Source organism: Macaca mulatta, chromosome 15, assembly GCF_049350105.2.
Source record: "Macaca mulatta isolate MMU2019108-1 chromosome 15, T2T-MMU8v2.0, whole genome shotgun sequence".
Classification (NCBI taxonomy): domain Eukaryota; kingdom Metazoa; phylum Chordata; class Mammalia; order Primates; family Cercopithecidae; genus Macaca; species Macaca mulatta.
Window position 1 is genome coordinate 8,713,974 of NC_133420.1, and position 25,616 is coordinate 8,739,589.

Here is a 25,616-nt window from a genome sequence, read left to right on the forward strand (position 1 = left end):
GGGTCTGGCAGCTCGTCAGGGGTGAAGGGTGGAGTAGTGTCCCGGTGTGGCGTGACCAGCACTGAGTGGCAGGGGACAGTCACCTCCCTCTTTTTGACGTTATACCTTTATGAATGTAGCCTTGGTCCTCAGACAAGGCAGGAGCTCCTCTTAGCCTTTCCCTGTAGGCCTAAAAAGGGGCATCGCCCACCCCGAGGGACACTGGGCCTTGGGAAGGAGCTTGCGTTCTGCAGCTCTGGATGTAAGACAGAGCCATGTGGTTTTTTCTCTGTGGCTGGGGCTGGCCAGGCTGGGCCTGGAGTCCAGCCTCTGGTGGCTTCTTTGAGTGAGGCGGTGAGTCATGCTGGGGGAGTGGGGGCATACGGGGACGTGGAGGCAGGAGAGCTACAAAGGGAACGGCCTCAGGGAGCTGGCAGCCCCGCCGGAAGGCCACGGACTGTCAAGAGGCGCTCTCTGTGGAGCTTTGCACAAGCACTTTTGGGAGGAACGCGGAACAGAACAAGATGAAGGCCATGCCCTCCTCCCCTGGGGTGGCATGGGATTTCCCTGTGCGTTTGGAGATGAAGGATCCAAGACAGGCGAGCGCTTTGGTGTACCGAGACTTCGCTCGGAATCCTGGAACGAGTGAGGCTGCGCTGTGGATGGTTCCTACCCGAAGTCCAAGGCTGGGTGGTTCCGGGGTACTGCCTGCGGGGAGAGTCCCTGGCCATGGTCCACCTCAAAACCCCCGGTAGGGGTTGGCTTGGCCACCTCCTCTGGCAGGGCTGCCTTTGGGAACCTCTGAAGTCAAGAAGCCTTAGCTCCCGCTCTGTCTAACCCCCACTTCCCAGATGGGGAAACGGAGGCCAGAGCTGGCAGCTCAGCCGTGGACCCGCTTGTTCCTGCATGCTTGGTCCGTACCCGAGCCCATGGCCTGTGGCCCTCAACCCGCGCTGGCCTGTCCCTGGGCATCTTGAGAGGTTGGAGCTTTGTGGACTGGAGGCAGAGGTGACACCGTGAGGAAAATGGGCAGAGGACAGGGGTCTCTGGAGGAGGCATTTGTGCGCTGTGTAGTGGGGTCAGAGCTTAACGTACTCAGAAAGTTAAAAACCATGACCCTCACACAAATACCTACGGAGCTGTGGCCACGGGTCTGTCAACTCACGAACGAGGCCACGCGTCTGTCAACTCACACAGCTTGTCAGCAGAGAGGGGAGGTAGGACAAGACCCTGGACACGGTGGGCTGTGCCTTGCAAGGTGACCACCCTGGGACCTTTGGGGCCATGTCCTCTGGCAGGACAGAAATCATTTGTGCCTGAACAACTTTCTGTAGGGGAGGAGTCAGCCGGAGCCAGAGGAGGCTGCCCCCGAGAGGTGCTCCAGCCAGACCAGGAATGCATGAAGTCATGTGTGTGCGTGTGTGTGCTTGTGTGTGTGTACGTGTACACGTGTGTGTGTGTGCGTGCATGTGTGCCCCCGTGTGCTGCCTTATTTCCAAGTTTTGGCTCCTTTTTCTTAATAGTAGTAAAAGTGGTTAGAATTAAGGCCTGTAAACTTTTGCCTCCTTAACTGACTTCCTCCAATAGGCTTGGAGTCACCGTCATTTTCTCTCCATTTTTCGGGGAGAAGTCAAACTGTGCCCCCTGGGGACTCTGTGGCCCTTGCTGCCTGGCATGTGGCAGGTGTTCAGAATCCTGTGGTGTGGACGGAGGGTGAAGGCGTCCTTGTGAGTGACCTGGTGGTGTGGACGGAGGGTGAAGGCGTCCTTGTGAGTGACCTGGTGGTGTGGACGGAGGGTGAAGGCGTCCTTGTGAGTGACCTGGTGGTGTGGACGGAGGGTGAAGGCGTCCTTGTGAGTGACCTGGTGGTGTGGACGGAGGGTGAAGGCGTCCTTGTGAGTGACCTGGTGGTGTGGACGGAGGGTGAAGGCGTCCTTGTGAGTGACCTGGTGGTGTGGACGGAGGGTGAAGGCGTCCTTGTGAGTGACCTGGTGGTGTGGACGGAGGGTGAAGGCGTCCTTGTGAGTGACCTGATTTGGCTGTAACAATGACCGCAAATATGGTGGCTTGAAATAACAGAGATGACTCCATTCTGGAGGCCAGAATCCTAAATTAGTCTCACTGAGCCAAAGTCCAGATATGCCCGGGTCGTACTTCCTGCAGAGGCTCCAGGGGGATCCTTCCTATGTCCTGCAGCTGCTGGGGGCCCGGGCGTCCTGGCTGTGGCTGCTTCGTTCTCTGTCCCCGTCTCCACATGGCCTCCCCACATCTCTGTGTCGTTCTCTGAGGCCACTGTCGTTGGATTTAGGGCCACCTTCCTTCAGCATGGCCTCATGCGTCCTTACTTTGATTGCATCTGTATCGTGACCAAATAAGGTCACAGTGTGAGGCTCTGGTGGACCCACTGCAGCCGAGTTCTGGTCCGAGGCCCTCTCCATTGCCAGCTGCCCGTGGTCAGTGGGGCTTGGGGTGTGCAGGTGCTGGCATCTGCTCTGCACCTGGGTCGGGTGAGAGAGGGCGCGGGTCCCTTGAGTGCCCTTCTGGATTCAACGGAGAGAGTGTCTCTCTGCAGAGGCCTCACGCTGGGGCCCTAAGGGCCAGGGTTGGGAGCCACGTGCATTCGCTTTGGAATCTGTTCTTGCTGGGCGACCTCAGAAGTCATGTCACCTCTCTGAGCCTCAGGGCCCCTGTCCTGAAAGTGGTTCTATGAGGATGCAGTGAGCCCAGGTGTGAAGCACTTCCCATGGCCAGGGCCCTTTTGGGTTCTTCATGGAGGTCTGTGTGTCTTTCCCCAGGAGTAGTTCTCCTTCTCCTGTTTGCTGCAAGTGTCTGCCGTTCCCCCTACTCCCACCCCCTGTATCCTTTTATCAAATGGATAGAAGGACCTGTGTCCAGGCTTGTGGCTGTGGCCACTCACAGCCGTGTGTGAGTGCCTGGTGCAGGCAGGCTCCGGGCTGGGTGCTGGGACATGGGGAGGAGTGAGACCCACTGCAGGAGCTCAGAGCTGGGGGGCGGGGATCACCCAGGGCAGCCTCCTCTTTGGGCTCCCACTGACTTTGGACAGCCCTCTACCTGCTGCCCTTTGACCTATCTCTTTGCTTTTCCCTCTGGCCCTGCTGGGGCAGGGGTTGAGGTGAAGAAGGTGGCACAGAAGGGGCAATGATAGGGAGGGTTTTGACGGATGAGTAGAAGTTTGCCAGATGGAGAAGGCTGCCGGCTCAGCGGTGCTGTGGCTGGTGGGGGCGTTCCCAGTGGGGCATGGTGTAAGGATAGTAAGGCTGGAATCCGCACCCCGGCCCCTCGTCCGCCTAAACCTCAGGTGACCTGGTGTGAAATTGAAACGGGGAGCTCACAAGGCTGGTTCAGCCACGCTAGAGCTGCTGGTACCAGGCATGTTATCCACTGGGCTTCAGTTGGGTGCTTTTTCCACCCACATGAAGACTTCCCTTGATGGAGAGGGGCTGGGGCCGTCACTGCGCCCAGCTCACCTGAAATGCTTGAAGCCGAGTCTGCGGTGGTGCACAGCCAGCAGGCAGGGCACTGCAGCCCAAGCACCTGGGCTTTGGGGTTGGTGACTGCTGGTGTGATTCCCTTCTCAGCACAGGCCTCTCTGAGCCTCAATGTCCCCATGGGTAGAATGGCAACAGTCAGAGTCCCAGAGCTTCCAGCTGAGCCCATGCCTGGTGGGAAGTCAGGCAGTGTGGTCTCACGTGATCCCTCCTGCCCGAGCGTGGCCCCAGCCCCAGCAGCAGCAGCAGCAGACACGGCTCCATGCAGGGAGGACCCCTCGATGGGGGCTCTGGCTTTCCGCCTCCCCAGCCCAGACTCCCCCTCCCACCTCTAGGTGATCTTGGGAAGCTCTGAAAGCCTCAAAGTTCATCACCTGCCCTGGTTTCCCCACCTGGAGTCCTTAGGCCAGGTCAGGGGCACTTTTCAAAGGGGCCACAGGGGTGGGCTGGGGGGCCTTCGGGTTCCGGGTCTCCCTGGACCTCCTGCCGTGCTTGTGGGCTGGTGTCATCATCAGATGGGAGGCACGGCCAGGAGGCAGGAGTGCAGCCCAAGGACCTGGGCTTTGGGGTCAGTGACTGCTGGTGTGAGTCCCTTCTCAGCTACGGGCCTCTCTGAGCCTCAGTGTCCCCATGAGTAGAACGGCGACAGTCACAGTCCCAGAGCTTCCAGCTCAGGTCCTGGCACCAAGTGATGCCCAGTGTGTGTGGCGTGTCTTCTGTGCCTGGCTCTGATCATTCTCTTAGAGTGGAGAAAACACCAATCTGGAGCGGGGCAGGTGCAGGCAGCCGCTAGGGCTCAGTGTCTTGTAGGCTCACTTTTCAGGCTGTCCGGTGGTCTCTTAAATGTCCCTCTGTTCCTTCTCCCTTCTCCTACTCTACCAGGGGCTTCTGAAACTTTTGTTCATTTTTTTTTTTTTTTTTTGAGACGGAGTCTCGCTCTGTCGCCCAGGCTGGAGTGCAGTGGCCGGATCTCAGCTCACTGCAAGCTCCACCTCCCGGGTTCCCGCCATTCTCCTGCCTCAGCCTCCCGAGTAGCTGGGACTACAGGCGCCCGCCACCGCGCCCGGCTAGTTTTTTGTATTTTTTAGTAGAGACGGGGTTTCACCGTGTTAGCCAGGCTGGTCTCAAACTCCTGACCTGGTGATCCGCCCGTCTCGGCCTCCCAAAGTGCTGGGATTACAGGCTTGAGCCACCGCGCCCGGCTTGTTCATTTTTTTTTAAAGGGGAAAAACCTTTTTCTTGATTGCTTCCGGAGATGATAGGTTTTCACCAACTTTTATATGAAAATGATCATCAGTGTAATAACAGACTCATTTAGGTGGAAACCAGGGGGCAGGTTCCCATTTAAAGTGGCTCCCGGTCAACACACGGCCCCGGCACCAGTCAGGAGGCAGGCCCTTTGCAATGATGGTGATGCTTCCGTGCAGACCTCCCAGATCTGTGGACACGGGACACACCCGTACAGACTCCACATGTGGGCCCTGTGGGACCGGCCACGGGTGCTTTGCTTGACTGTGGCTGGGCCAGGTGAGCTTCGAGCAGATTCAGGTCCTTTATCAGAGTGGTGGACCGTCAGCCTCGCATGCCAGAAATGTCCCTGCAGGCTTGTGAGGGAGGATTCTCGGGCGGCCTGAGGAGGTACCAGCCACTGGGCCCCACGTGCAGCGCTCGGAGGGTGTCAGGGCCTCTGTCGCCCCTGGCTGCGGTGAGGACAGCCTCTTGAGCATTTGTTGGGAGTGGGAAGTGTGTCAAGATGCCTGTCCGTGTGCCTGAGCCAGCAACAAAGGGATGTGCTCCCTGGGCAGAAAGTGTGTTCCCAGCCACTGTTGTGTTTGTATGAGCCCAGAACGCCAAGAGTTGGAAAGAAAGTGAGCATTGCATGGTCCAAAACCCCAGAGGTGTGGGGAGTGGGGCCTGTCTAGGGCCCACGTGGCAGAGCCACATGGATGGAAACCTGTCCCTGCATCTAGATGCCACGATCAGGACGCTTCTTCCTGAGGGCCGCCCTCCACAAAAGCCAAGCTACAGGCCCCGCTGCCTGCCCCGAGCCCCAGGCCGGGTGCCCTACAGCAAAGCAGCTCTCATGATGGAAAGAGAAATGGCCCAGAGGCCATGGTGACCTGGTCCCGAGAGCCTGCACTGGGCTTCCTGAGCCAGGGAAGCCTCCAGACACTAAGACGCAGCCCTGCCAGAGAGCACATCACCAGGACGCTGGGTCCGGCCTAGCCTTGCAGGCCAGACTGTCAGCTCCTAGCAAGTTCATGGAGGCCTCAGTCGCCCTGCCTGAAGGGTGGAGCTGATCACACCCATCTTTACAAATGGGCAGAGAAGGTCGTCAGGCTTGTCGGCAAAGCACCGGGCAGCAGCTGCCTCGGCGAGTGGTGGCTCTTGTCATCCTTCTTGTCACCAACATGGTCACCTGGCGTGGTTCTTCTTCTTCGGGACTGCCCTGTTGGTGGGGTGACAGGGTTTTATTTTTTTTTTTTTTATTTATTTTTTTTGAGACGGAGTCTCACGCTGTTGCCCAGGCTGGAGTGCAGTGGCGCGATCTCGGCTCACTGCAAGCTCCGCCTCCCGGGTTCCCGCCATTCTCCTGCCTCAGCCTCCTGAGTAGCTGGGACTACAGGCGCCGCCACCGCGCCCGGCTAATTTTTTGTATTTTTAGTAGAGACTGGGTTTCACTGTGGTCTCGATCTCCTGACCTTGTGATCCGCCCGCCTCGGCCTCCCAAAGTGCTGGGATTACAGGCTTGAGCCACCGCGCCCGGCCGGTGACAGGGTTTTAAAGATGAAATTTCAGGCTGGTAACCTAAGACCCTGAGGCTCCAGAGGCCGGGAACCCTGGGTTCCAGTCTGTAGAGATGCGGATCCAGTGCAGGGCAAGGGAGAAGGTACTGTGGCTGGAGAGACCAGCACAAGGCACTGAAGTGGGAATCAGAGTGGCCGGGAGAGAGCGATGCCGGGGCCAGGAGGAGGCGGTGGGCAGGACACGAGGGCCGGCCTCCTGGGCATCCTCCTGGGACTTTGCTGGTCCTCCCAGGTCCGGGGGCCACATGACTGCCTGCATCCCTGGTGAGGAGGGGGCCGTCACTGACTGCTGTTGTCCCCTGCTTGTGGAATTCAGGGACCATGTAGAAGCACCAAGGGTGACACTTGGGGGTTCCCCACCTGGCACAGCACCAGGGTGAGCCCTGAGCCAGCACAGGCCTCGGTGGTCAGGGCCTAGGGGCAAGAGTCTGAGCCCTCCTGGGGTCTTCCTTCCTGGGGGGATGCCAGGGGCTTCTCTTTCCTCCAGTGTTGGCCTTTTTCGGGGGTGGGATGGGGTGTTGAGAGCTCCACCCTGCATCCCCAGCCGGGACCTGACCTAGAACCACCTGGGACTCAGGAAGAGCGGGGCACCCCCTCTCCCAGCATGCCGGCAGCGGTCCTGTGGCCCGGTAGCATTTCAGGAAGGGTAAAGCAGCCTCCTGGCCGTCGAATATGTCCACGCGCAGGGAGCTGTCAGCGGAGGGGACTGTTGGTTGCGCACCTACAGCCTGCTGGGAAAAATGGACGGGCTCACTGCAGCCCCGAGCCGCTCATTAAACCCGTGTGTGTGTGCGTGTGTGTGCACTGTCCAGGCTCCTGATCTACGGGGAGTACTGCAGCCACATGGAGCACGCCCAGAACACTCTGAACCAGCTCCTGGCCAGCCGGGAGGACTTCAGGCAGAAAGTCGAGGTAAGTCCTGCCAGGCGTTGGCCCTGGCCCTGGCCCTGAGGTTGCAGCTTGCAGGCCGGAGCTCATTAGGTACCAGCCTCTCTCTTGCCCGTTTGTTGGGAAGGTGGTGACGGGGGTGGTGATGTAATGGTTTTTTGTAGATTTTTCTTTTTTGCATTGTGTTGGGTTGGGGATGGGGTCGGGTGGAGGTCACCATCCCAGGCCAGGACACAGCGAGACTCCCCATGGAGAAAGGGCCTTGGGACTGAATCTAACTCAGCTGGGGGCTCTGGCTGACCCTGACCCTGGCCTCTGCTGACCTCAGGGAGCCCCGGGTAACATTTGCTGGGAACCGTGGGGCCACCCACCCCTCATGCATCCTCACCCCAGGCCCAGGGCGAGTCTCTATCAACATCTAGTTTCTCACGTGAGCCCCTCCCAGACCCTCCTGTTCCCAGCTGGAGTTTCCAGGCTCCATCTGGTCAGTACGCCCTGTTTTCTGCATGGAGCCTGGTGTAGAGCTCTCTGGCTGTAGCAGTGGTGGAGGCAGCGTGGTCCCCCAGTGGAGATGCCCGATGCCCCCCAAGTCCAGACAATGAATGGGGGAACACCCTGGTTCCTGGGAGTGGCCCCCACAGCTCAGTGCAAGCTGGTGCTCCACCTTGCATCTCCCAGAGGCCAGACCAGAGAGGGGCTGGTCAACGGGGGATGCCCTGCTGCCCTTCTCCAAAGGACCTGGCCTGGCGGAAGAGTCAAAGCCACATCCAGGCCGGCTCAGCAGGCGCCCCGGGAGGGTTCCTGTAGCATCGCACGTGTCTCACTGCGACCCGGTCTGGCCAGTGCAGACACAGCAGGGTGGGAGAGGTGGCGCGCCCCCACCCACGTGTTGTGAAGCCCATCCGTCTGCACACACCGGGTGCATGGACTGCTGGTTCTGGGAGCCTGGCTAGAGAAGAACCAAACGTCTGGGCCCGAGTTCTGGGCTTAGGTCTCCCCTTTCTGTGGGCGGGGGTACAGATGGGTGGATTCAGGCTTTCCTCAGGGAGGGCTCTCCCATCACCCCGTCACCCTCCCAGGAGTGCACGCTGAAGGTCCAGGATGGAAAATTTAAACTACAAGACCTGCTGGTGGTCCCCATGCAGAGGGTGCTCAAATACCACCTGCTCTTGAAGGTGAGGCTCTGGGCCCCGGGTGCCTGTGGGGTCATCACTGCTGGAGTCAGATGAGGGCCGGCAGCTTCCAGGGGGTGTGGGATGCAGCCCACAGACAGATTAAGTTGAATATAAACAAATCAGTTTGTGCTTAGCTCATTCTCACTGTTCAATGCGTGCGATGAACGATTATCACAGTAAATATACATGGGAAGACGACTCAAGTCACTATTGAGGTCAGAAAACTGAAGGAGACAGAACTGTGTCCTCACACCAGGAATAAGAAAGCTACTGTGGGCTGGGCGCGGTGGCTCAAGCCTGTAATCCCAGCACTTTGGGAGGCCGAGGCGGGCGGATCACGAGGTCAGGAGATAGAGACCATCCTGGCTGACACGGTGAAACCCCGTCTCTACTAAAAAAAATACAAAAAACTAGCCGGGCGTGGTGGCGGGCGCCTGTAGTCCCAGCTGCTCAGGAGGCTGAGGCAGGAGAATGGCGTGAACCCGGGAGGCGGAGCTTACAGTGAGCTGAGATCCGGCCACTGCACTCCAGCCTGGGCGACAGAGCGAGACTCCGTCTCAAAAAAAAAAAAAAAGAGAATGCTACTGTGGTTGATCTCTGAGCTTCCTGGTGGCCACAGCAGAAATGGAAATGGAAGAGCTTCAGGAAAGAAGGACCTGGGAGGGAAGGCGGTGGTTCCTGCCAGCCACCTTGTGAGGCCTTTTCCCGTGAACTGCTGCCTCAGTGCCTTGCTTTTTGCTGCCTTCATGTCCCTTCTCACGGTCACTCCCTTCCTTTATCCACAAGATCTGGGAGTGCCCTGCCAAGAAGTGGGGTGTCCCCCTGTGGAGGGGTCACTCTCTGTCCTTTGGTGGTGGGCAGCCAAACCCAGCCTGGGCTGGCAGGTGGGGATGGATTTCCTCTGAGGACTTTGTTCTGCGCTCACCCCCTGCACTGGGTAGGGGCCAGGGCAGAGGCCAGGACCCCCGAGTGGTAACACATGACACTCTTCTCCCCGCTCCAGGAGCTTCTGAGCCATTCTGCGGAACGGCCTGAGAGGCAGCAGCTCAAAGAAGCACTGGAAGCTATGCAGGTGAGTGGGTAAACTGAGGCAGGGGAGAAGCCATCGCGTGGCTTAGCACAGCGTGCCCGCGTGGTCTTGGACTAGAACTGGGCTCATTAACAAGCCGCGATTGTGACTATAGACATTTTCCTGGGACAGCAGGAGTTGGGGCGGGGCAGGGCAGGGGGTGAGACCCACAGGAGGTGGAGGTGACGGGTGGAGGGCGCTGCAGGTCAGGTGCCCCCTCAGGTGTCCCGGGTCCTAACCTCACGTATCCAACAAGACCTCCCTTGAACCTCCCCCCGCCTGCTTTCCCCCAGGCACTCGCCTCCGTTCTGGGCTTTCTGGCCCAGTGCTTCTCACTCTCAGCTCTGAGCCTTCTGCTTCTAAAATGCTACCCCAGGGCCATCTCTCTGCTACCTGCCTGGGGAGCTTCACTCCTGGCTGTTTCAAGGACCCCCCTACCCCCCACCAAGCCAGCCATGCCTCCCTTTCTCCCCTTGTCCGAGTGAGCTTAGCTGATGTCACTCCCTTGCTCCGAAACCTTCCATGGCTCCCTCTGCCCATGAAGCAGGCATAGGCTCCTCACTCTGGCACTCCAGGCCTGCAGGATACTTGCCCCCAATGTTGCAGCTGTGTTCACCACAGTTCCAGGCAGATTTGATCTCTCCCAGGCTCCTGCACGTGCCCTGCATTTCCCCGGGTCCGCATGTTGTCTCAGGTGCACCCTCCTCGTCGTCACCTGGCTGCGTCCTGCTCATCCTGCCTTCGCCATGGACAGGACGTTTTCCAGGGAGGATCGCCCCTGACTGGGTTCCATCCTCAGGGAACTGGCTTCCCCGTGGGTGGCACTCTTACTCCTGGACACAGTTGTTCATGCCAGCCCCTTCCCAGCCAGGCCTGTGTCAGCCACGGTCACCTGTGTCCCCAGGCCAGGCATGGCACCCGGCATGGGGTAGGTCCCCTCCAGCCGGATCTGGATGGAGGGATGATGGCTCCCCCAGCATCTCCCTCGTGGGGAGCACGGGACACCTCTGCCAACCCCCCTCAGGGCTGCAGTCCTGCCCTCTGATACCTGGCACCTGCCCTCTGGGCAGCCCCTGGGGCTGTGGGCCCCGTTTCCTTTCCAAGGTACCTCATTTAAGGAGCTCCCCCTGGGCGGGGGCGGGTCTGTAATCTGTCTCCATTTATAGCTGCTGTTGGGCCAGGATGGGAGTGGAGACCAGTGCTTGGCCGCCGGTGCTAGGAGGTTCTCTGAGCAGGGCTTGTGCTCTGGGAGAAATTGATTCCCAATCCTGTGGGCTACTCATGTGTGGGCACGGGAGGTGGTCCCAGAGACCTTCAGCTCCTGTGCTGCTCGGCTCCACCGGCAGCGAGCACCCTGAGGAGTGCTCCAGGAAAGCTTCCTGCCGTGACGGGCTGACAAAACTTTCTTGGTGTCAGCTCTGCTGCCCGCAGGCCGCCCCTCTCCAGCACCTGCTCTGGCCTGTCTGCTGTGAGCCACGGTGTGTGAGCCAGCACGGATGTGTCCTCGGGGCCTCAGACAGTGACAGCAGGTGCAGTGGGCCGTGCACCCGGGCCCTGAATGTGGTCTTGCATTTCATACTCTCAGCACTCGGTGTCTGGCTGGCGGGTGGCTCTGAGCCCCTCGACGGGACAGTTTCCCAGGAGTGTAGCTCATGGTGCTGCACAAAGTACTCTGTGACTTGCAGGTGTGCGTCTGCCTTTCTGAGAGCCACCGAACCTCATCATGAGACTTCAGGGCTGGGGGGGATTTTAGAAGTCTTTGGATCGATTCCCAGTTTATATAGGAAGTCATTCATGCAGCCACTCTGGGAGTCGTCACCGTACCTGGGCTTGATTTCCCCTCGGGACTGAGAGCTCACTCCTTGTAAGGCAGTGTCTTTGAGAGTCGGCCGCCGTGCCTCTGTGGCCCTGAGGTTTGTCTCCAGGGGAATTGCGGTTTTAGGTCTGAGCTCCATGAGCTGACTGCAATCCTGCCTCTGTATCAAAGTACAGACATTTCCCTCACCTGCTCATTCATTCGGGCAACTTCCATCTGTTCCTATTTCGTGCCAGGCATTGGGCCAGGTGCACGCAGGGGCCACGGTAGTCAGAGTTATAATGTTTCTGCTGTTGGGGTTGGCTGTGCATGGTGGGGGGGTTCTAAGCTCTCGACTCGCCACTGGGGTCCTTGTCTCTGGGAATTTATTCCTCATTTTAAAGTGGACAAGAAAACAAAACACCGCTTTCAGACAGCGTGCTGCAGCCTCCCCAGGAAGCTCCCCGCTGTGGGGTGGGTGGGAGCCGACTGTGAAGTCTTCTAGGAACGAGGAAGGGCGGGAGGGATGGGAACCTGCTGACGACCTGGCTCTGGCTCTGGCTCTAGCTCTGGCTCTGGCTGGTCACTTGCATTTTGGGGAATTCCACCCGCTGCTCTGGGTGGGCAGGGCCAGGACCGCCCACGTGGCCGGCTCCCTTGGGTTCCCACGCGCCCCAGGTCCAGATACTGTGTTTTGTGTCTGGACTGAAGTGGGCACTGCTCCCTGGTGGCCAACACGAGGATTGCAGCACGGCAGACAGGCGCTGGATTGGGGATGGCCAGACCCATGGAGAGAGGGACTTCCTGACCCCTCATTCTGTCCAGGCTCCAAAGGAAGGCCGTGGCTTGGAGAGGCTGGGGAGGGGGAAGCTTCCCAAGAACGGGGACCTAGGTCAGCCCAAGCCTAGGTGGCTCTTCTGTGGTCTGATGTGGCTCCGACACACAGGGCTGCTTCCCTCTGTTAGGATGTTTAAGAGGGACCACACGATGGGGTAGAAAGAAGCAGCACCAGCCAGGAGTTTGGGGCTCTTGGTATTGTCACCGACGAGGTGTGGCTCTCGGTCAGTGTGTTCCCCTCCCTGCCTCAGTTTCCTCATCTGTCATGTGGAGGTGATGCTTTTCAGCTGTCCTGTCTCGAGGGCAGCCTCCCCGGCAGGATGGAGGAAGGAGGTCCAGAAACGCCCAGCGCCTGGATGCAGGGTCGGGGGAGGTCCCTGGGGGTTGAGCTCCTGCATGTGTGTGCATGTGTGCACACACACGCTCACACACACCCTGCACAGCACTGCTTGCTCACACACACAGTCAGACACACCTCACCCAGCACAACCTGCTCACATACACACACAAACACACACCACCCAGCACAACCTGCTCACACACACCCCACCCAGTACAGTCCGCTCACACACACTCACATATGCTCACACACACACACCCCATCCATCACAGCTTGCTCACACATATACACCCTCACACACAGTCACACACACCCCCCACCCAGCACAGCTCACTCACACATACAATCACACACACACACACACCCCACCCAGTACAGCTCGCTGTCACACACACACACCCCAACCAGTACAGCCTGCTTACACACACACAGTCACGCACACACGCAATCACACACACCCCGCACAGCTTGCTCGCGCACACACAGTCACACACACCCCACCCACCCCGCACAGCTTGCTCTCACACACGTGCACACACACACACACCACACTCACACACACACACCCCCCACCCAGCACAGCCTGCTCACCCTCTGCCTCTTGTTTTCAAGGACTTAGCAATGTACATCAATGAAGTTAAACGGGACAAGGAGACCTTGAGGAAAATCAGCGAATTTCAGAGTTCTATAGAAAACTTGGTGAGTGGGTCTGACTCTTCAGGCTAGGGAAGGTTGATGAGGACGGTACCTATAAAGTCACGTTCACAGCTGCAGTATTGAGTGAGCTCCACAGGCAGCCACACCACGGCTGCCTGTTGCGAGGGTGGCGCCTGGCAGCTTCTGAGTTCAATCTCAGACCCCCCAAGCATCCATGCTCCCTTGCCCACCACGGCCAACCCAAGTGCCCTGTGCACTGAAGACGGCCCGTGCTTAGGGGGCAGGGGAGGGGATGGGGAAGGGGTGGGGGAGGGACTGTATTCATTGCCCAGCCCCCTTTCTCCCCCGCAGCCTAGACAGAAGATCCCTTCAAGTCCAAGAGGAGAACTGTGGCTCCCAGGGGCAGGAGACGCCCCCTGGTCCCTGGACCCCTGGCCCACCCTCACCTTGACTCTCCCCTCCAGGGGCAATGGACAGGGTTTGGGCCTAGGCTTGGTGGGGCCAGCAGTCGCCTCTGCTCCTTGGACTCCATCAGGCAGGGGTACCACCTCCCGGGACTCTCCCCAGAGCCTGGCCCTGCAGAGGCCAGGCTTGGGCTGCCGAGTCAGTCACCTCGTCCTGCCTGGGGAGAGGGGATGCACCACCCCAGGAAGCACATTCCCTGGTCTGTGCTGACCAGAGCGGACTTCCCGAGGATCTGCCGGTTCTCACCCGGGATTCTCCGCCTCAGCATTGCTGGCGTTTGGGGCCGGATCATTCTTGGTCGTGGGAGCTGCCCCGTGCATTACGGGATGTGGAGTCGTGTCCCTGGCTGCCACCCACCAGATGCCAGTAGCACCCCCACCCCCTCAACTGATGCCAACCAAATATGCCTCTGGACATTGCCAGAAGGTCTTTTGGGTGGCAGGATTACCCCCTGGTTGTGAATCACAAACATTTCACCCTGGTGATCACTCGCATGAAGCCGGCAGGGGAAGGTCCCTGATGCCCAGGCCACACCCACCCGGTGCCAGCAGCACGAAGAGAATGCCCTCGGCAAACGCGGGGCACAAAAGAGCACCTGCGATACATTGGCAATGAAAGAGAAAAAAAGAAGCTTCTGAAGGGCATTATGATACTGCCCCCTTCATCTTTCATTTTAGAAATAAATTAAAGTTACAAAAAAAAACTAGCCGGGAGAGGTGGTGGGCGCCTGTAGTCCCAGCTACTCGGGAGGCTGAGGCAGGAGAATGGCCTGAACCTGGGAGGCAGAGCTTGCAGTGAGCCGAGATCCGGCCACTGCACTACAGCCTGGGAGACAGAGTGAGACTCCGTCTCAAGAAAGAGAAAAAAAATAAAGAAAAAATAAATAAATTAAAGTGTGTGGGTGCAGAGGAGGCCGAGGACGGCCACACCCCATGCCATCAGCACCTTGTGGATCCATGCTGCCATGAGCTCCTGCGCGAGGCATTTGCAAATGCGTACAGTGAGCAGGACGTGAGGAGAAAAGTTCATTTTGTTTTGTTTTTTAAGTTTTTACATAGGAGCAATACTTGTTCATTAAACAACAAGAACAAGTCGGGCATGATGGCTCATGCCTGTAATCCCAGCACTCTGGGAGGCTGAGGTGGGTGCATCACTTGAGGTCAGGAGTTTGAGACCAGCCTAGCCAACGTGGTAAAACCCTGTCTCTACTAAAAGTACAAAAATTAGCCAGGCGTGGTGGCGGGTGCCTGTAATCCCAGCTACTCGGGAGGCTGAGGCAGGAGAATCTCTGAAACCCAGGAGGCAGAGGTTGCAGTGAGCCATGATTGCACCACTGCACTCCAGCCTGGGTGACCGAGTGGGACTGTCTCAAAAACATCGACAACAACAAGAATCAAACAGCATGGCCAGCAGGCGCCGAGCGTCCTCATGAGCCAGTCCCTGTACCCGGTCCTGGCTTCGAATCCCATCACCACAGGGAAGGTGGTGAGAGCTGAGATCGGAGGCCTGGAGTAAGTTGACTGAGGCTACGTGGCACCAAAGCTGTCCTTGCAGCCTCGGGCTGAGACCTTGGAAGGAAACGCTGAGCCCGTGTCTCGAGCACCTCCCAGGCAGGGCCCTGTTCACGTCTCAGAGCATTTTCCTCCACCTTTTCCTGTCTGCATGGACACTTTGAAAGCTATGCAGGGAACATGTCAAGAAAAACTCTCTCTGAACCAGAAGAGTCAGAGACAAAACCAGACAGACAACGAAAATGAAACCTCAGCGAACCACATGGGTCTGAGTCAAAGCCTCACCCTCAGCAGGACCCCGGCCCCACCCGCCCTGCAGTAGATAGGCACTGTTTGTTTTCTCCCGAACGTGGGTTCTCGGGCTTGGGCGTCTGGCTTTTCCGACCGGGTCCCGCTTGGGGCTCCACACAGTGGCGGCTTGTGAACAGAACCGGCGCCGTCAATTGCCCTTTGTCCCCAGGGCTGAAGGGAGCCCCTTGGCGGGGCTGGCCAGGGAAAGGACAGAAGCTGCCAGGCCCCGTCCCTTCCCAGTTTTCTGCACCCTCCCTCGTCCATCCTGAGCACCAGCTGGGAGCCACGGGGGGCTGTTTCCCTTTGTCCCGCCTCTGCTGCCTGTGGGGAGCTCCCTTCGGTGCGCGACAGTCTGCCCTGCCCGTGTGGTCAGGAGAACTGGGCCTGTTCCAGCCCCGGCTGACGGCCCCTCTCCTTCTTCCCAGCAAGTGAAACTGGAGGAATTTGGAAGACCAAAGATTGACGGGGAACTGAAAGTCCGGTCCATAGTCAACCACACCAAGCAGGACAGGTGAGCGGGGCGCGTGCTGTGGGCTGGGTGGCATTCCGCCAGGGCCTGGCTCTCCCTGCCGGGGAGCCGCTCCTAAGTGGCTCTGGAAGCCGGGCCTTCCTGTGGAAAGAGCTGCCTGGTGGTGGCTTGGTGTTGTTCAGTTTTAATTGCTTCCTTCCTTCTCGTCAGCGAGCGGGCGCCACGGCAGTGGGGCTTTCGTGCCTGTGGCGGGCACCAGGCTGGGCTGGGGCAGCCGTCGGTGAGGGCCAGGCCTCTCACTGCCAATGCTCCGCCTCCGGGGACCCAAGACAGGTCTAGAGTGGCTGGATGAGCTCTTTGCCAAATGACTGCCAGAGAGCGTCCAGGCCCACGGTGGCCCAGGCTTGTCCAGGGCCCTCCTTGTGCACCTACTGTGCGCTGGGGCAGGGGTCACAGCAGATCTGGGTCCCGCCCTCTTGAGGCTCCCAGTCCAGTGCGGAACCAACTGGGAGTGGCCGTCAGGGCTCAGTGCTGCATGGGAGGCCCGCGTGGGGCAGGTGCAGCAGCCCCTTGAAGGGCTCGTGGCTCAGCCTCAGTCACGAGGGTAGGGAGCCAAGGAAAGCTTCCTGGAGAAGCAGTGTGGGAACAGCCGAGACCTGACCGAGGCTCAGCATTTAGCCTGGTGAGCCAGGTGAGGGCAGGGCTCCCCTGGAGAGGGAGCCGTGTGCCAGAGCCCCAGGCTCAGCTCCTGCTGCCTCCTCAGAGCAGAGCACACAGTGCCGGGGTGCTGACGCCCCGCTGCGCTGCCTGGCCCAGGTACTTGTTCCTGTTTGACAAGGTGGTCATCGTCTGCAAGCGGAAGGGTTACAGCTACGAGCTCAAGGAGATCATCGAGCTGCTTTTCCACAAGATGACCGATGACCCCATGAACAACAAGGACGTCAAGAAGGTGGGGCCTTCCGGGTCCGCCCCCCACTACCCAGGAACGTGGGGGTGGCCTGGAGAGAGGCACTGGGTTCCAGACCCCAAGGGAAGGGGACTCGAAGTCAGCCGCTGATGCTGGCCGGGCGGGTTGGGGTGAGCGTCCTCACCCTGCAGGAAGCCTCCCCTCTGAGTCACTGCCTCGCCATCATGACCCCTGCTCCTCGCCGGGCCCAGCGCCCCCCAGATGGGTGAGCGAGACCAGAATCCCACTCCCACTTCAGTGAGGCGACTGGAGCAGAGGGGAGAGGCCTGCCCAAGGCCTCTAGCGAGGGTGGGGCTTTCAACCTCGGCTTTCCATCTGACCAGCCTGACTCTAGCCCATGTTGTCCCTTGTAGCAAGCAGGCTTTCCTCTCCCGTCCCACCCTGCAGTGCTTGGAGGAGGGCTGTGGGTAGGTCTGGCTGTGACTTGTCCAAGACTCTACATGTAGCTGACCGGGGCCTGTGGCTGCTGGGGCGGGGCCAGGGCTGCAGGGGTGGGGCCTGTGGCTGCTAGGGCGGGGCCAGGACTGCAGAGGTGGGCCTGTGGCTGCCAGGGGGTGGGGCCAGGGCTATGGGGTGGGGCCAAACCTGCTGTGGGGCAGGACCATGGCTACAGGGCTATTGCTGCCTGGCTCTCTGGTTCAGTCCTGCTTCAGCTGAGGCTTTTGCCCATGGCACTTGAGCACCTACCGTGTTCAGCCCTGGTGGTGCGGGGGGCGGGGGGTCAGGAGCCCATGTTCTGAAAGTCCGGGCCCTGGCGTCCAGGGCTGGCAGTGTAGCCCTGGTCCAGACCCAGCGAGTGCAGGCTGGATGAGCCGTTGAGGGTGACCCTCCCTGCCCTGATACCCAAGACAAATAACGGGCCCACGAGTCCCTGCCTCCAGCAGCCAACACTCGGGGAAGAAAGTCCTTTTCCCACTGATCGCCCCACCCCCAACCTGGGCACTGGAGGGTGTCCTACCTGCCAGGGCTCCTGGCGCCCCCACACCGTGGCACTCACCACGGGGCCGGGCTGAGCCTCTCACTGACCATCTCCCCCTTCCTCTCCTCTCCTCATGCTTCCTAGTCTCACGGGAAAATGGTAAGCACCTAGCGCCCAGGTCCTCCCACCTGCCTCAATCATCCCAGCCTGGTGCTGGCACTTCTGCCCGGAGCCAGGGGACCCAGAGGCCTGAGGGCCTGGGCTCCTGGTTTTCTTGGTCCTCCGTCCTCCTCTCCCTCTCCCGATGATGAAATGATTTGTATTCATGATGAAAGACCCACGAAGACAGTGTGAAAGGAAAACCCCGTGACCCTCAGTCGCTGGAGCTCGGGCGAGAGGCTGGGGTTTCTCGGTCTCTCTCCAGTTCTCCATCATCCTTTTTGTTTTTCTGTGTTCTCTCCCTCCCTCTTCCTCCCCTTTTCCTCTCTCTTTCCTTGTGTCTTTCCTCCTCCCATCCCGCTCCGCCCTTCCTCTCTCCATCCCTCCCTTCCTTCCTCTTTCCCGCCATCTTTTCTAACCCAGTGGGCTCCTATTTGCCAAACTCTTTTTTCTGAACCACTTTGTCCAAGAGCTCGGAGAGATGGCGAGGCCTGTGGGGTGGCCGAAGGGGAGGCAGGGAAGGGGGTAGCTGTGGGTTGCTCAGTGGGGGATGGCTTCGCAGAAGGAGCCCCAGGCCCATGGCTGTTCCCTGCCTTTTTGTTGTTATTGTTCTACTTCAGAGAAGTGAGGTTTTTTTAGCATCACATTTAGGAAGTGAAAGTGGGTGGTCAGGCCTCGTGGAGGGGCCCTGGGTGGGGCCCCGAGCTCATCCTCCCTGGGGTCCTGCCCGCACTGAACATGCATCTACATATCCGCTCGGTGGAGCATCCTCGCACACGGGCACAGGCAGGTGTGCAGATCTGCCCATGCACATGTGTGTGCACCCACAGGAGAGCACACACAGCATGGGTGCACATGCATCATACATGTTAAAGCATGTGTGTACCTACAGGGACAGACACAAGTGTGTGCGCGCACATGCTCACAGGAGCACTGGGCACACTCAGGCACAGGTGCACACACATAGACGCGTGCGGGCACAGATGCACACCCATGCACACAGCACACTCGTATGCATGCACAGGTGAAGGCACAAGGGCATATGTATTCTCATGGGAGGATGCGAGCACACAGCTATGCATGCATGCATACAGAGACACGTGTGCACATACAGCGTGGGCAAGAGTGCAGGTACACACGTGAGAACGTGTTCACACAGGCACGGGCACCCACACGTGCACATACTGCGCAGGCAAGAGTACACATGGGCACGTGCCAGGATGTCTGAAGCCGTGTCCGTGGCAAGCACGGCCCCTCTCTCCCGCAGTGGTCCTACGGCTTCTACCTAATTCACCTTCAAGGAAAGCAAGGTTTCCAGTTTTTCTGCAAAACAGAAGATATGAAGAGGAAGTGGATGGAGCAGTTTGAGATGGCCATGTGAGTTCCAGGTGGCAGCCCCCAGGTCCCGTGCAGATCAGTTGTATGGGGGGACGGAAGCCCAGGTGGATTGTGTCTGTGACTCCTGTCAGACCAGGGGTGGAGGGAGGCAAAGTTGGAATGTCAGGGACACAGACAACCTCCATCACCCCTGGGACGCCAGCCTCCCTCGGTGGCATCCTCTTTAACAATCGATCCAGAGTGAGAGGGCTCTCCCTCTGCCACAGCCTGTCCCAGGCAGGCTCCGCTGTCCTGCTGGAATGAGCCATCCCACCCCTGAGGCTGAGCCTGGCACGCCTGGCCCACAGAGCAGTGACCGGCTGGGAGTGGCCATGATGCCAGAGGATTCCTGGTGACACCAGTCTTCAGGGTCTTACGGGCTGGTGGCTTGACACCTGTTTTTGAAGCCACAGAACTATTTTTCCATGAAATCCAAGAGGTACCCCTAGATACGTGAAACAGAGAAAGGTGATGAGTGGGTTCCGGGAACACGGACCCTGGAGGGCCAGGCAGGGTCGTCTGTGCTTGAGCTCTGCGGGCAGGTGCGCTCGCCTCTCTGACGGTTTCCGCTGGTGAAATGGAGAAGGGAAGGCCTGTGTTCCGGACTTCTTGGGAGGATCGAAAGGGAACCACTGGACACAGCGGGGCCAGGGCCTGGCTCGTGGGAATAGATGCAGCCACGTCGTTTGCACCCAGGCTCTGTGGGGGAGGCCTGGGGCATCTCCTCTTCGGCCACTTGCTATCCCTGGCCTGTAATTTTCTTCCCAACATCCTATTGTGGAGAAGTTCAAGTGTTCATGGAAGCTGAAGCAACATGATGGTGAATAGCCATCTTCTCACCACGCCGCCGCCGTCCGCATCACCCCACCCCACCCCTGGCCATCCAACAGCGGGTCTGTGTCAAAGTGAATTGCACACCAGTGCAGCCCCACTACGTACCTCAAGGGGCCCAATATTTGTTTAGCCTCTGAAATTTCAAGCTTATATCCAATGTGGCAAACAAATCTTAAGCTTATGTTTTCTGAGTTTTAACAAATGGCCACACCTGCCCACATCCAATCCCAGTCAGGACCTTAGACCACCACCGCCACCTGGAAGGTTCTGTCAGGCCAGTGCAGCAGTGTTAAAGCTTCCTGTCTGACCTGCCTTCTACCAGCAGGGAGTCTGGGTCCCGAGTCTGCCCCGTGTCGGGGGCAGAGCCAGGCTTGGAGTCCAGGCCCTCCCGGATTCTGCACAGCCTTGGTCTGGAGCCCAGCTAGTTCCCAGGATGGCCACATGACGGGGCTCGGGGAATCTGGTGGGTGTAGCGTCTGCTCTCTTTCCCTCCTGCCAGGTCAAACATCAAGCCGGACAAAGCCAATGCCAACCACCACAGTTTCCAGATGTACACGTTTGACAAGACCACCAACTGCAAAGCCTGCAAAATGTTCCTCAGGTAGGAAACCTCCTCCTTCAGCCCTCACCTCGATCCACGCCCACCCCAGGTCCCCAAGGGAGCTTAGTGTTCTATCTGTCCTGTGTTCCCTGTGGGAGGCCCTGAGGGGTTAAGGGGGTATATCCCACAAGAGTCAGGCCCGTGCCAGGCATGGTGGCTCAAGTCCCAGCACTCTGGGAGACTGAGGCAGGCGAATCGCTTGAGCCCGGGAGTTTAATACCAGCCTGGCAACATGGCAAAACTCTCTCTGTACAAAAAATACAAAAGTCAGCCAGGGGTGTTGGCCTGCACCTGTGGCCCCAGCTACTCAGGAGGCTGATGTGGGAGAACTGATTCAGCCCTGGAGATTGAGCCTCCAGTGAGCTGCGATGTCACCACTGTGCTCCAGCCTGGGTGACAGAGTGAGACCCTGTCTCAAAAAAAAAAAAAAAAAAAAAAAAAGAGGCCCAGCCAAGCCCTTGGAGTTTCAGATCTAGCCAGGGGGCGATTGTCCCTGGGTGCCCGGGATGCTGTGTGGGGCGGGGAGGCAGGCTGGGGTAAGTAGGGGAAAGCAGGTGTCAGGCTGTCTGGTCAAGGAGGGTCCTGGATACTCAGGGCTGTGAGGGATGTGTGTGCTGGGAGGGAGCCAGCCAGGTGAGCCTGGGTGGGAACAAGGGCCTTGACCTTGGCAGAGAGGCGTGAGGAGCCGGCCCCAGCCTCAGCTTCACCTCCCGCCCTCCTCTGTGCAGGGGCACCTTCTACCAGGGATACATGTGCACCAAGTGTGGCGTCGGGGCACACAAGGAGTGCCTGGAAGTGATACCTCCCTGCAAGTTTAGTGAGTACCCCCCGAGTCCCTGACTGTGCCCACTCACTTCTGCCCTCTACCACCCGGGTACTGGGCCTCAGGCACCATCTCCCATGGGGCAGGGACCAGATGAGGACACTGGTGCTTATGTGCCCTGGGGCAGACATCTGCCACACGTCACACACTTATCAGTAGACACAGCCGGGATGAATTCCATTCCAAGCCCCTCTCTCCTAATGGGTACTCGAGGACCCCTCCCCATCTCCTACATCCCCTGCCCCGCTCTGGGAGGAAGCTTCTGGAATCTCCATCCCCAAACCCGGCACAGAACATTCTCGATGGGTGCATGGAGGTTTCTCATCACAGAAACACCAGTCACCCTGGCTTCTCCCGGTGGGTGAGGCCTGGCCATCAGTAGCTGTAGCCATGTTAGTAAATGGTTCAGGCACACACGCACATGCACGTGTACACACATGGCACTTACAGTGGTTCCCTTCTGTTCATGCCCCTCTAGGGTAGCTTGAGGCTCAGGGAGGGGAGAGGGTTGAGCCAGGCTGGCAGTGGGCAGAGGCAGAGATGCACCCTGGAGGCTCCCCTGAAACATCTTGGGTTGGGGGGCATACATTTGGGGTCGTGCCCAGCTCCGGGCAGCTGGACAGTGGTGCAAAGCCTGAGATGGTTCTCTCCAGAGCAGTTTCAGACATCAGGATGTCACCTCCATCATCAGCCCCAGAAACTGAGGCTTGAAACTTTCGGCAATTTGTCTACACTTCTTAGCGGAGCTTCCATTCAACAAAGAGCCCCCGGTGGCCGAAGGCCGAGTCTCTGGGTCTTGTCTCCTTGGGCCTCCTGCAAGTGTTTTAAGACAGAAAAACAAGTCAGGCCAGCTTGTCACCCGGAGACGCCAGTCCCCGGAATACATTTTGAGCTGTGACTTCAGATCAATAGTTAATTTATCATTTACTGTGAGTGCCAGCCCAGTACCCTACCCCGGGGAGAGGGCCAGAAGGTCAGCCCGGACCCCCTTGTCCCCACCACAGGCCCAATGCAGCCCCCCAGCTGTGCGCAGGATCCCGCAGCCCCTGGAGTTAGTACCGGAGGATTCTGCAGGCAGCCTGTGGCCTGAACGCGGCTTTTCAGCTGTGTCCATCCATACTGCCCTCTTGTGGCCGCATGTCCCTCTCCCAGACGACTGGCTGCAGCCACTCAGAACCTTTTTTTTTCTTTTTCTGATTCTAAAAGTAATACATTTACTTGCCAAAAATTTGGAGAAAAAGAAAAAAAGAAATGAAATTTTAAAGAAAGCATCACCCGTGAACTTGCTTAGAAATAATGAAAGGCGGTATTTTGGTATATTTCCTGCCAAGTTTTCTTTTTTCTGTGATTTTTCTGTTTTGCCCCCGATTATTAATTACTGATTTTCCATAGAAAATTTGGAAAATGTAGAGAAGTGTAAAGGAGGAGAGAAAAACTACTCCTGCTATCCCCAGGCAAAGCCAGCTGCCACGAGGCCCCGGGCACTGTCCTGCTTTCTGCGGACGTGCGCGCCCGCCCGCCCCACCTCTCTATGGTTTTCGGTTTTTCCTAGTATGTGTAGTTAGGGTTCCACTACAGAGGCAACTGCAGGTCTTTTGGAAGCCAGCGTTGCCGTCTGCATTCTCCCATGTCCTGGCAGTGCCCTGGCTGGCACCAGCTCCATCCTCAGGGACCCTGGGACTCCCCCAGTGCCTGTGTCCTTGTCCCCCTCCTCATCCCTCTGCCGGGAGACACTGTCCTTGCCACTTGTAGCTATTTTTCCTTTAAGAATGTCCAAGCTGCCTTCCCTCTGGTCCAGGCTTCTACCTTTGCTCTGTGGTTTGGCTCTGGGCAGTGTTCCAATTTGACCATTGTAGCTTTCACCTCTGGGCTCTGCCCAGGCTGGTTTAGCTGTTTGCTGCCCATGGGGGCTGAGATGTCCCGGAGAGATACTGGCCTCTCCTGAGAGCCTTTCCTGTGGGAAGCCTTCATCAGGCACAGTCATAGCTGCTGTCCAGCTGGCCCCCCGACCCCTGCCCACTGAGCTGGAACCTGTTCTCTGGTGTCTGTGGATACCTGTCTGTCCACGGCCGTCTGCACTGTGAGTGCTGGGTGGGGTGGAGGTCATGTCAGCCGTGTGTGTAAGCTGTTGGGCTCCTTGCCTCCTCTGGTGGTGGGTGGCAGCCAGCTTGCCAGATGGCTGGGCCCTAAAGGGTCTTGGGAACATTGGCTCTCCTCCTGACACGCTGAGGTCTTGTGTCCTTGAGCATGTCGGCACCTGGGTGTCTGAGCTGAGGACGGTAAGCAGGTAGCATGCGTACCAGTACCTCCTCATCACTTGCCCCAGCAGGCATCACTAAGCAATTGTGGCAGATAACATGCATACCGATGCCTCCTCATCACTTGCCCCAGCAGACATCACTAAGCGATTGTGGCAGGTAGCATGATGCCTCCTCATCACTTGCCCCAGCAGGCATCACTAAGCGATTGTGGCAGGTAGCATGCCTACCGATGCCTCCTCATCGCTTGCCCCAGCAGGCATCACTAAGCGATTGTGGAAATCTCCCCATTGCGTGCCACGTACCACCCAGTGATCCAGGCAGCTGCCGCCATTCAAAAGAGGTGGCCCAGGCGGGACAACCTTTTCGCCGGCTCAGGTCTCTTATCCGGTCCGAGTTCTCCCACGGGCCCCCTAAAGCCAGAGCTCAGAATTTGCTGCCAGAAGTAACCGAGAGGCTTTCACAGCCGCGAGCTTGGACCTGCGTGTCCATGATCCATGTCCAAAACAGACCACTTTGTAGCTTGGTTCACTTACCATCTTAAGCTTGTCCCAGAGGCTCGGGTCGGTGTGAGTGAGAGCCACACGGGGCCTTGGCATCGGTGGCCTCCCCTCTAACACCAGACCTGCTTCCTTTCCAGCTTCTCCTGCAGATCTGGTAAGTCCACAAACTGTTTCCCCTCCCTCTGCTCCCGCCCCCGCCACAGCCCTGTGTGCCCAGAGCCAGAAATACCCAATTGTCTGCCTCTCACCGCTCCTGGAGCCACACCGGCTTGGATGAGCCACTTTCAGTCACAACAGGCCTCTGCTTTCCTTGGTGGGTGTCAGTAGAGTCCTCCTAGGGGCCCCAGCGATGTCTTCCTATCCCAGCTGCCCCCCCCCATTCCCTTGCCCACTGGCTGCTCGCAGCTGTGGGTACAGCTCTGGGTCCTGCGTGCCAGCCCTCCTGTCCCCAAGTCCCCCAGTTGGCTCAGAGCCCTCTCTTTAGCTGATGTGGGGATGGAGTCACTTTGGGGGCTTCATGTACCCCTCGAGCTATGAGGTCCACATGAACCAGCCTTCATGGAGGAGGGAAACTGTTGTATTTGGCACTGTGTGTCCTAGATGGAGACCACAAAGCCCAGGCTCAGAGCAGGTGGTCAGGGCAGGCTTCCTGGAGGAGGTGGGGGCTCGTGGTAAGGAGAGGGAGAGGGAAGGGCACAGACCTTCCAGGAGTGGAGGTGCACAGAGGTGGAGTATATTGCCAGGGTGGGAGTCACATAGAGAACAGTGTCCCTCTCCTCCCCTGCTCCTGCCTTGATCCCTCTATCTGGGAACAAGTGGGGACAGGGAAAGGGGAGGTGGGTCAGTGCATTGGCCACAGTCAAGGAGCAGCTTTCTCTCATCGCTGTGTTCTGTCCTTGTCCTCACAGGACGCCTCCGGAGCGGGACCAGGTGAGTCATCTGGACTTGGACCCTGTGCTGTCACCCATGTCAGCCGTCACCTGGGAGCTGAGCCAGGGCCTAGGTGTGGGGATGGCCGGGTCTGCCCAGCCACCAGCTGCTCCAGGCTCCTGGATGCCGCCGCCTGGGGCCCCTCCCTCCTGCCTCTCTGGCCTCTGTGGCACCTCCTTGGGAGTTGGCTCTGTTTCTGATAAGGCAGCAACAGGCTGTGGGGACAGGACCCAGCCTGCAGAGGGGCAAGGGCCTTCTAGCCGGGGAGGGGCACGGAGCTGCAGCCAGAGACCTGAGACCAAAAGGCGCGGCCGTCTTCCCACCACGTCCTCCATCCCCTTCCTGCCTTGCTGTGGGTTGCTTAATGGAAACGTGCTTTTAGACACAGCGTAGAAAGCATCGTGTTATCTGCAAACTTGAGTGCAGTCCAGGCAGTGCTCAGTACAACCTCAC

General features: G+C 58.6%; 1 protein-coding gene and 1 long non-coding RNA gene across 6 annotated transcripts in view; one reads left to right on the forward strand and one right to left on the reverse strand.

The window, feature by feature from the left end:
• VAV2 (vav guanine nucleotide exchange factor 2) overlaps window positions 1–25,616 on the forward strand; it is a 236,621-nt gene that overhangs the window by 193,959 nt on the left and 17,046 nt on the right. For 2 of the 5 annotated variants that reach the window (XM_015116413.3, XM_015116415.3), the window contains exons 9-19: window positions 7,108–7,207; window positions 8,263–8,358; window positions 9,362–9,430; window positions 13,012–13,098; window positions 15,749–15,834; window positions 16,609–16,741; window positions 19,105–19,214; window positions 20,548–20,649; window positions 21,378–21,466; window positions 24,371–24,387; window positions 25,142–25,163. In XM_015116413.3, the coding sequence (XP_014971899.1) occupies window positions 7,108–7,207; window positions 8,263–8,358; window positions 9,362–9,430; window positions 13,012–13,098; window positions 15,749–15,834; window positions 16,609–16,741; window positions 19,105–19,214; window positions 20,548–20,649; window positions 21,378–21,466; window positions 24,371–24,387; window positions 25,142–25,163 (911 nt within the window). 5 annotated transcript variants of the gene reach the window in all.
• LOC144334977 (uncharacterized) lies at window positions 8,489–13,055 on the reverse strand. The gene is made up of 2 exons (XR_013405318.1): window positions 12,991–13,055; window positions 8,489–12,411 (listed from the first exon to the last, which is right to left on the reverse strand). It is a non-coding gene; the product is annotated as an uncharacterized LOC144334977 (long non-coding RNA).